General features: G+C 48.5%; 2 protein-coding genes across 3 annotated transcripts; both read right to left on the bottom strand.

The window, feature by feature from the left end:
• Window positions 1–514: 514 nt before the first annotated feature.
• On the bottom strand, window positions 515–5,663 carry zgc:66448 (uncharacterized protein LOC327401 homolog). Its single transcript, XM_063198984.1, has 2 exons — window positions 5,305–5,663; window positions 515–4,690 (listed from the first exon to the last, which is right to left on the bottom strand). The coding sequence occupies exons 1-2, from the start codon at window positions 5,648–5,650 to the stop codon at window positions 927–929; spliced, it is 4,110 nt and encodes a 1,369-aa protein (XP_063055054.1). The 5' UTR covers window positions 5,651–5,663; the 3' UTR covers window positions 515–926.
• Window positions 5,664–6,210: 547 nt separating this feature from the next.
• Window positions 6,211–9,684, bottom strand: si:ch211-261d7.3 (ataxin-2 homolog). Of its 2 annotated transcripts, XM_063198986.1 has the most exons (4): window positions 9,576–9,684; window positions 8,618–8,939; window positions 8,079–8,498; window positions 6,211–7,976 (listed from the first exon to the last, which is right to left on the bottom strand). In XM_063198986.1, exons 2-4 carry the CDS (start codon window positions 8,871–8,873, stop codon window positions 7,105–7,107), a joined length of 1,548 nt encoding a protein of 515 aa, XP_063055056.1. In that variant the 5' UTR covers window positions 8,874–8,939; window positions 9,576–9,684; the 3' UTR covers window positions 6,211–7,104. The 2 variants fall into 2 exon arrangements, with proteins under 2 accessions (XP_063055056.1, XP_063055055.1); XM_063198985.1 differs by having other exon boundaries at window positions 8,618–9,684.
• Window positions 9,685–10,228: the final 544 nt, after the last annotated feature.

Raw genomic sequence — 10,228 nt, 5'->3', positions numbered from 1 at the left:
GGGGCCCAAAATTGGGTGCTCATTACAATGTAGATGTATTGGATCAGGGCCCTGTCAAATTATGTTGTCCAGGGCCCAACATAGGCATAGGCCTACCCATAGTAATAACAGCACTTGGTAAATTTAAAGTTTAAATTATAAGAGGATGCAACTTTAGTTTTTAACTAGTCTGCCTTGGAAGCCAAAAATTAGTAGGTAGGCGCAATAGTGAGATGTCGATTGATTCGACCTGAAAAAGAACCACTTAATGAAACAAGTTTGGAATATTTAAATCTTGACAAAACAAAGCATTACTTGAATCCAATAGCACCTTCGTTTATAGGCCTATGGTGCATGTATCAACCTGAAACTGATCTCTGGAGTTTGAATAATATTGTTATTGTGACAAGATTTAGTTTTGATCTGCACTTTAGCAGGTTGTTTGCAGCACTATGCTGTGTAATTGTACTTTTTATAAATCCTAAATGGACTTTTTCGCTGGCAATTTACATGCTAATCATCAATAAACAAGACATTTAACACTTCCATAGTCATTTATTTGGCAAATAAATGGGGCCCTGAAAAATATAAACAAAATTACAAAAAGTTGTACCTACACACTCAGCACAATGTCAACATTTTAATGTCTTTTTGTCCATCAAAAAGTCCTGTAGGCCAGATGTGTCCTTGTGATATAACATAGACCTATGCAAAGAAAACCCTAATGACAAAATCTTTTTTTATTACATCTTATAATTAATAACAAGTAATTTTAATATACTTATGAGCTTAATATGAAATGTGGAATTATGTGATTAATTATCTTCCTTCCTACTAAAAAAAACATGCTTGATTCATTACACTAAACAAGGACATAAATGAATGTCAAAGCAGACCTCACTACGGAGCTTATTAACTCTTTGCCTGCCATTGTCATCCCTTTGTCATTAGATTTCTCCTTTCGCATGCTGCATGTAGTGCATCTGCAGCTCCACCTCTTGAGCGAACGTACAGCCGCAGACCACACACTGGCGGCGATCGGAGCTGAAAGGCAAGCGGCCGGTCAGGCTGGGCAGCTCAGTGCGAGGAGGTGGCAGCGTTGAAAACGGGCTAGTCTGACTGAGGGTGGGCCTGTCACCCATGATTCCCTGCGGGCTGAAAAAAATGTTCTGCGGTGGCGGTGGCGGTGCTGGCCTGGGGATCTGGAGCGGGTGCGGAGCTGGCAGGCCGAGTGGAGGTAGTGGGCGGAGTGTGGGCGAGAGAAACGTCGAGGCCTGGTTCATGATGATCTGAGGGCCTGTCATTAACGGCAGCTGAGACTGGGCTTGCACGGCACCCTGCTGCATTGGTCCTGCCATCAATGTCTGGGACCCAGCTGGAGCTGCCTGAAAACCCCACACCGCAGGACTGGAGTCTCCATGTGAGAAACGAGGTGGGCCATACTGAAGGGCGACAGGGTTGGAGGTGGGTGAAGTCACCCACGTTTGCTTCTGCTGCTGCTGTTGCTGCTGCTGTAGTTGCATTTGTTGTTGTTGTAACTGCAATTGCTGCTGCTGTTGCATCTGCAGCTGTTGCAGTTGTTGCTGCTGCATCTGTAGCTGCTGCTGCTGCTGCATTTGTTGCTGCTGCTGCAGATGCAGTTGTTGCTGCTGCTGCTGCAGTTGCAGCTTTTGTTGCTGCAGGTGCATTAGCTGCTGCGGGAGTTGATCTACAGCACTGCTGGAAAGGTCTTGTGAACCCAGAGCTTTGGGAATGGTTGAAGTGGTCTGGAATGTCCAAAGTGTGCCATCTTTACCAGGGGGAATGCGAGAAGGGTCCATCAGGGGGCTTGCGTTCAATGGCAACGGCTGGTTTGCTAGGCCAGGAGACTGCTGCTGCTGCTGCTGCGGTTGTTTGTCTACAGTGCTCCACAATTTAGGCTCTTCCATTGGTGGTAGACTGGACAGCCCAGGCTGAGTAGTTTGCGCTGAGGTTACACCCATAGGCTGTTGGTCGTTTGTGGACAGATTAGAGGAACCTGCATTACGAGAGGCAGTGTGAGGCACAGAGGCACCAGTGCTACCCCAAAAGACAGAAGGAGGGCTATTTTGGCTGTTGTGCTCAGCCCCAGCTACCTTCAATGGGCTTTGGCTGTGTGGCACCGGCACAGGGGACGCTTTGGTGGTCCAGGAAAGAGTGTCCTCCTCTGGTGGTGGTTGGGGTCTGGTAAACATCACAGAAAATGATGGATCAGTCCGGCTAGCGCTTTGAGGTTGTAGCAAGTGTGACCCGGCCTCAGACTGGGCATGCTGCTGCTGCTGCTGCTGCTGCTGCGCTTGCTGGGTGGTCTGTTGAGGAGGCATCATGGAAATCCAGCCAACGTTCTGCACCGCCTGGGTTTGCCGCTCCGCTGGCCACTGCTGCTGCTGTTGGACAGGCTGCTGGAGGACAGGCTTGGCTGGTGCCGTTTCTTTTGGCCTTTGTTGTTCCCGCTGCTGGTCCAGCTTCCACGGCGAGGGCTGGTTGACCGCAGTGCCTGGTGGCTGCACTGACAGTTCAGGCTGACGGCCAAAGCTCTGCGGCTGCTGCTGCGATGCCCTGTCCTGCCACTCCGGCCCCTGTGACCCGGCCGCAGCGTATGTGTTCGGCGGCGTCCTCTGAGCGCCGTCCCACCTTGGCCAATCCGGTCGCAGGCTTTCCGTGGTTGGGGGAACTCCAGCACCACTCTCTCTCCTCAGCCCGTCACTGGAATAAGCGTGGGAGTAGGGGACGGACTTGCGCGAGTGGATCTTCTGGTGCACCAGCAAGCTGCTCAGCCACTGGAACGCCTTTCCGCAGTCCGTGCAGCGATGGGGCCGTTCACCAGTGTGAGTGTTCATGTGATCGCGCAGCAGGTAGACCAGGCCGAAGCTCTTGTCGCAGATGGTGCACTTGTGGGGCTTGTCGCCACTGTGGGTCAACATATGCGTCTTGAGCTGTGCTTCGTCGCTGTAGCCTTTGCGACACTGCGTGCAACGAAACGGCTTCTGCTGGTGAAGCCTGTGATGGGTCTTCATGTTCTGGAAAAAGGCAAAGTCTTTCCCACAGTCGGGGCATTTGTACGGCTTCTTGCCGGTGTGAATGATGACGTGCTGCTGCAAGTAGCTGCTGTACTTGAAGGACTTGCCGCACACGTTGCAGCGGTACGGTTTGTCCTTGGTGTGAATGCGCATGTGCAGCTCCAGAACGGACCGGTGGCGAAACCCACGGCCGCAGTCCGGGCACTTCAGGGGTTTCTTGTCAATCTGGTCGCCGTAGATGCCACTCCCAGGCATGCTCTCCTTCCGTCCCACGCCAAGACCCACATGGACATCCTTCTTCACGAACGTCGGAGGCTCGTGGGTAACGGCGTGGGCTTTCAGACTCGCCTCGTCTAGAAAGGTCAGGTGACACCGAGAGCAGGGAAACGTAGGACGCAATTCCTTCAGTCCGTTACTCATGCCTTCAAACTCCGATTCATGCACCAGCATGTGCACTCGCAGGTCGGCCGGTCTGTAGTAGACCTGGGAGCATAGGGGGCAATTGTAGAGTAGTCGTTGTTCCTGCCCATAGTGAGCGTTCTCTTTCTCGTGCCTGGCTATGTGCTGCTGCAACGTGGCCTCGTCAGGGAAGGTGTCCAAGCAGTGAGGGCAGCAGTGCGGATGCTTCTGGTGCTGGCGATTGTGCACGCGCAAGTTCTGGGAGAAGGCAAACGCCTTCCCGCACTCGCGGCAACGGAACGGCTTCTTGCCCGTGTGCAGGTACTGGTGCTGATGCAGCAAGCTGGCTAACCGGAAGTACTTGCCACATATCATGCAATGGTAAGGTCTCTCCTCCGTGTGCCTGCGCCGGTGATCTTCCATGACGGAGCGATGCCGGAAGACCATCCCGCACTCCGGGCAGGAGTACGGCTTCAGAGCAGCGTGCGACCGCTGGTGAATCCTCAGAGCCGTGGGAGACTGAAAGCCCTTGTTGCACTCCAGGCATCGAAATCGGCACTCCAGGGAGTGGGTCTGCATGTGCGCGGTGATGGACACTCTGTACTGGAACTCCTTGCGGCACAACGGACATCGGTACGGCTTCTCCGGAGTCCGCTTACAATTGTGCGTGCGAAGCCTGGCCAGCGTCTCGAATTTCTTCCCGCAATGTTCGCACCGGTGCACCTTCTCCGATTCACTGCTGCCCTTCTCTGCTTCAATGCTGCCTGATCTCCTGGATCTTTTCGCTGGCGACGCGGATGCTTTTTCCGACTCGGCCTTGTGCTCGTTGCGGTGCTTGATGAGGCTGCTCCTGTGCTGGAAGGTGAGGCCGCACTCCTTGCAAGTGAGGGAGGCCTGTTCATCCTGGTGCGAGTGGAAGTGGCGGTGCAGGTTGTAGGTTTCCCGACGGGTGAAACACTTTCCGCAGTCGCGGCACTCCAAGCGGGTTTTCCTCTGCTTCTTTTTAATGGCTTCCTGCTCTTCCTCCTGCTCTGCATCTCCCGTGGCTTCTTCTTTGCACTCTTCTTTTTCTCGGTCATCTTCTTTTTCTTCGGATGCGGCCGGCTGCGTCTCTTCGGATGCGGCCGGCTGCACCTCTGTCAGTTCTTTGCTTTCAGGTTTGGTTAAGACCGTCTCACCATCCTGCAGCTTTGGTTCTTCTTCCTGTTTCAATGTTGTTCTAGCTTCGGTTGGAATGTGTTCTTGCTTCAGCTCAGGCGTGACTGCTCCATTGGCTTCAGGGGTGACAGGGAAACAAAAGAACAGTGTGGCATTAAATATAATGCAAGCAAGGATGTCAAGTCAAGTCAGCTTTTATTGTCAGTTTCTTCACATCCGCAGGTCATACAAGGAAATTGAACTTACGTTTTCTCTCTTATACCATGAAAGGACATTAGACATACACGGGACTGACATTTACAGACTGACATCAAAGCAAGACAGGACACGTAACAGTGATGGTCCAATAAACATAAAGTGATGAAGTAATGAATAATATTGAACATTTAACATTGGTGAGTGACAGTGATGGACCACTGATAATCAGTAACAAGTGATAGAGTAATAATTTATTATTTATTATAAATAGCAATTAACATTTAACATTGAACATTTAACATGTATGGTGACTAAAAGCATCTGCATATGCTACTGCACAGTAACACTGCTCACTTTATTTCTGTAAATATATAATTTGCAACAGAATGGTCTGCCATTTGGTCACCTGTCAGTGTGAAAGGAAATAAAAGGAAAGAAGATCATTGTGTGGATGTTTGGCTATGTCTGCACTGTAGCATAAGTGGCTAGCACATCACTGTACATCATTGTTATGACTGACAATTGCACCTACCGCTGTTTTCACAGATGCGGGACAAACATTGCTCCAAATCCTCCTCTGTATCAGACCATTCCATCTGAAGCTTTGAGGAAACAGATGGTTCCTCGGTCTTCGTTTGCGAAGCCGTAGACCCCGAATGAACGGGACTTTTACTGGAGTCTGCATGACTTATTAACCCCGAATCAACATCAGTCTTAACAGCTTGTTTTGCGTCGCCCTCTTCCTTTTTTATGGGGAAAACAAGCACTGTTGTAGGCTTTACCGTTTTATCGTTTTTCTCGTCATCTAAACATTTTTCTGATGTGATTTGCGAATCATTCGACACTGTTTCAGGTTTTTGTGTGTACTCGGCAGCCATGATGTTGCCCGGATTTCCCTGGCTTGTCTCGCTGGAAGTATGTGATGACGTCAAACTCGTCACGGAGGTCGAATAGCAGCCAGCATTTGGAAACATTTGGGGAAATTGACATTTTTGTATTATGCTAAATAAATATCAACAAAACATGGATGAACCGACGTCTTAACAGTCATTTCCATTAATAAAATGCTAAAAATGGTGGTCATTTTGCAACGAGATACACAGCTCCTTTCAAAAAAAAAAAAAAAAGTAAATAAATATTTGTATTTATTTATTCATTCATTCCATAATTCTATCAGAAGGTTAAACTTTCATAGATTTCAAGTAGGCCTACGCGTATGTGTTTATTTGTATATTTTAGGCTCCCAACTCAGGAAAAAAACGTGAAAAAAAGCATTACAAAAATTAGAATACTGTATTACCAAATCTGGTTTAAATCTGGTTGAAGTAATGTTGATTAGTAGGCCTATTGGTTTAGTTACAAGTCAAAAGCAGGAAAGGATACCTAGTGTTGATGGTTTGATGTTGGTTACAAAATGACAGACATTTGATAATTTCCATAAGCATTGCCTTTATTTTACATTCAAATAAGTAGGATATTCGGATACAATGTAATATACAGGTATTGCCAGAATATATACCCCTCAGATACAAATTGTGCAAAATAGTAACATTTTTCCTCTTCGCAAAGGCCTTACACTAGTTTGCTTATACAAACCAGAAACTGCATGCAGAATTACAACGCATTTCAGTAGCTGACATACAGTATACGCTTTGTTTCAGAACCACAATCATGTGGAATGGATGATAGGATAAAAGTGCTTTTCTGGAATAAGATCTTCGGGCATGCTTATTAAGGAGCACAATGAACTTTTTCACTTACATGAAAAAAGTTTTTTCATTTGTCCTCACAAAATGCAACACATTTTAAGTTCTATTCATTTTGCAATAATGACTCCGCCATAAAATTCCATCAGAGGAACAGTTACAACCCTTTATACGAGTATATATGCCAAAATATAGAAGAGATTCACAGAACCTCTGGCTTTCCCTAACTAACTGGAATGGCAATTTGGAAACCTCCAAATCTAAACCTCCCATCAATAACATTCCCACTTCCAAGAGGCCTGACTACATGTGGAAGGCGTTTAAAAGTGCTTAAGGTAATTCTAATGATGATTGTCGACCCATATGGTTTCATCTATAACTCGTTACTGAACTCCCAACAAGTCAGAGGATTAATGCATTTGCAAGTATGGAGTTTGTGAATCAATTACTCTCAACCAAAAAATATAAATAATTGATACATATTATAGCATAGGTAAATTCTATCACTTTAAGACAGCAAGAAGAGAAAATATTTTCCCTCCATAACAAACAAAAACCTGAAAACAAAAATAAATAGTTGAACATTCATCAAAGCATTCTAAATTTCTGTTATAATCAAGCATTTTTCAGCGTCGCCGTCTACGGCGTTGTTCAACTGTCCGGCCCCGCCGCGAACGTTGGGACATGCCGTTCATAGCTGCAGGCGCATCTGGACGGGCCGTACCATCCAAGACATTGGGGGGTGGTGGCTCGGATGACAAGGGGGAGGGCGGCGGTGGCGGCTGCGGCTGATCATCAGAGCTTACAGCAGCTGGACCCTGAAGTTCCTCCTGTTGAGTGGGCTGCTGCAGGGCCTGGTTTTGCTGTATGGGCAGGTGTTGCAGCTGCTGTGGTTGTGGTTGTGGTTGTGGTTGCTGTGGCACCTGTGGATGCTGCTGAGAGTGCTGATGGGGATGTGGATGTGGATGAGGCTGGGGGTGATGGGGCTGGGCTTGCTGGGCTTGCTGCTGCTGGCTCTCCAACAATCCTAGCAGCCTCTGCAGGAGGAGGTTGTTCTGCTGCAGGCTGACTGACAGGGCCTCCTGGGAGGCCACCAGGGTCCGCATGTCGTGTCGGAAGCCCTCCCCGAACTCCCGCAGGCTATGCTCCACGCGGTCCCCGAGCCGCACCGCCGCCTCGCCCAGGCCCCGCAGCTCGTCCTCCAGCCAGGAGACGCGAGGTGCTGGGGCCTCCAGAAGACCCTGGTGGCCCCCCAGAGAGGGCTGAGGGCTGGGCTGCGGCGTGCCGTTGAGGAACGGAGCGCTGTACAGAGGGGACGGAGGTAGCCAGCGCTCCGAGGTTGGCGGAGGCACAATTCCCAAACCAAGGCCCAGGCCGAGTTTGTCGTCCATGCTGTTCTCCCCACCGTCACCGCACTCCCCGTCCACGTCCTCCCGGTCGTGGTCAACCGTGTCGTCATCTTTCTCAAAGCCGTCTCGTTCAGACCCTTCGCCTCCAACTGAAACGAGAAGCAGTTTGGATTCTCATTTGCTGTTTACAGACCTTATGAATGGTTGGCAGTGGCAGCACATCACAAAAAAAACAAAGAGGGAACACCTACCTGCATCGGTATCTGAGAAACTCATGGAACTGCTCTTCCCTCGGCTGCTCTGTTTCTGAAGCCTGGGGCTCGCCTGGGTGGACGACCTCCCGAGGACGGATGACGACCCCCGGCTGGAGGGCACGTAGCAGCTGCGGTACCTGGCGTCGGCCAGCCTCCCGCCGTTCCGCCTCTTCAGGTCGTCCCATCGTTTCTTCACCTCGCGCAGCGTCCGCGGCACCCTGGAGACGGCGTTGACCCTCTCCAGGATCCCGGCCCAGATGCGCTCCCTCTCGCGGCGCCGCAGCCTTCCGGCAGGGCCGAAGAGCTCACCTTCGCAGCGCGTGACCTCTGACACCAGCACCTCTAGCTCGGCTCCGCTGAAACGGCTCTTCCGCTTGCCGCCTCCTCCAGCTGCCAGTGACGAGGACACTCCTCTGTCTAGAGAAACAAAATGGTTCTTGAAAAAGTCAAACTCAAACACTAACTTGTTAATGGTTTTTGAAGTCTTACAGTACAGCATCTCTCGGCTGACAGCAATGAAGAAACAACTGACTTACTTTGTTCAGTGTAAAACAGGTCGTCTGACGCCAGGCCGGGTGGCACCACGTTGGGGTGCACCACCACAACATTGAAAGGAAGCCCATCCGGCAGGCTTCCATTATTGTCGCAGCTCCCCTCAGAGTCCTCATCCTCTCGTGGGAAGCCGTCCTCCGAGATGCCCCCTCCGCACGGCCCCTCCGGAGACTCCTCCTTGATGTGCTTAGGAGGCGAGTGCTCGTATAGCAGGCCCCCCTCCTCATAGTACTCAGTCATAAATCAGGCCTGGTTCGCAGACACACTAACCAAGTTGGCAGGGGCAGCGCCATTCACTCACCTACACTGTTGACAGTTAGTTATCTTGACAGTCAGTCAATAACATACAGACGCCATTAGACTTTGAAAATGTGTGTATGGAAAATGTTTACATAAGTATGCAGGCTAAGAAGCGAGGAGGTGTTTAACAAGGCTGTTCTGATTGACAAGACAGCCAGGGGTAAACTCTTTAACAATAACTGAAGTCAAGTAAGTTGTTCACTTTACTCTGCTGCCTTCTAGAGCCTATGCCGAGATGTCACTCACTCTTACCAGGGCCGTTTAAACTAAACAGAACGTCAATACACACATTTACCCAGAGAACCAGCTGAAACGTAGAGTCAGGAACGGTTCCAAACAGACTAGGACAACCCAGCTTTCATTCGCAAAGCGGCTGAACACCTTCCACACAAAAAGGCTACTGGTCTACAGAAAAAAAAGACTTTTACCTGAGTACACAATGTAGGACTACAGTAATGGTGACATTAGATTGAGGACGGATCTTATTCCACCTAATAAACACTTAGCGCACTGCGCATTTATTCTGCACCATATCCGCAATGGATGCGCATTCTGCATAAATTAGGCTACGTTAGCCAGCACTAGCGATTTCATCACCAGAAATGACATTGCTTCCCAAATATGTCATGGTATTCTACTCACCTTACAAAATATTTACGCATGAGAAAGAAGAAGACCATTATCGCATGGGCAAAATTGTTCAGTAAACCTAGCCTGTTTGGATTTCTTTCTTGAACAGTCAGTTGCACGTCGCGAGATTAAGACGTCATGGCCAGAGGTGCAGCCGACTGAGAATAAAAAAGAAGTCCTCTTTTTACGGAGAACATCCTCAAATTGGGTTCTTCTGGGTTTAAACGTGGTCATAGCAATGCTAATTTGAAACAACGGTATTTTAAAAGCCTGCAGTTATTTGAATCAAGTATGGCAGGTAGCAATCTTTACTCAGGTTTCTTGATTAATTTTGAAGGTGCTGGCCCAAATAAAATACTTAGAATCAAAGAAAAGGGGGCGCACCTTGCAAAATGAAGAAAACAATTTGATGCAAGGTGCAGTTATTTGAATGACATGGCAAGAACATCAGAAACTGTAATGCCATAGCCTATGGATCATTTATTGCAAAAGAAAATAGCAGTTTGTTATTGGGGCCTCTGTATTATTATGGACACATATGCCTAAAGCTGGGCTTATTATTATTATTATTATTATTATTATTATTATTATTATTATTATTATTATTGCTGTTGTTGTTGTTATTGTTATTGTTATTGTTATTATTCCATTAAAAACAAGCTCAC

Source organism: Engraulis encrasicolus, chromosome 5 (assembly GCF_034702125.1).
Source record: "Engraulis encrasicolus isolate BLACKSEA-1 chromosome 5, IST_EnEncr_1.0, whole genome shotgun sequence".
Classification (NCBI taxonomy): domain Eukaryota; kingdom Metazoa; phylum Chordata; class Actinopteri; order Clupeiformes; family Engraulidae; genus Engraulis; species Engraulis encrasicolus.
The sequence above is the reverse complement of the archived record's forward strand: the minus strand, read 5'-3'. Positions and strand labels throughout refer to the sequence as shown.

Bases quoted from the DNA above. Each gene is read 5' to 3' on its own strand.
- zgc:66448 (XM_063198984.1), bottom strand. From the start codon at position 5,650: ATGGCTGCCGAGTACACACAAAAACCTGAAACAGTGTCGAATGATTCG. The intron at 4,691-5,304 runs GTAGGTGCAATT...TCACCCCTGAAG, and splicing joins CCGCATCTGTGAAAACAGCG to CCAATGGAGCAGTCACGCCT.
- si:ch211-261d7.3 (XM_063198985.1), bottom strand. From the start codon at position 8,873: ATGACTGAGTACTATGAGGAGGGGGGCCTGCTATACGAGCACTCGCCT. The intron at 8,499-8,617 runs GTAAGTCAGTTG...TTGTTTCTCTAG, and splicing joins CCTGTTTTACACTGAACAAA to ACAGAGGAGTGTCCTCGTCA. The intron at 7,977-8,078 runs GTAGGTGTTCCC...TTCTCGTTTCAG, and splicing joins TTTCTCAGATACCGATGCAG to TTGGAGGCGAAGGGTCTGAA.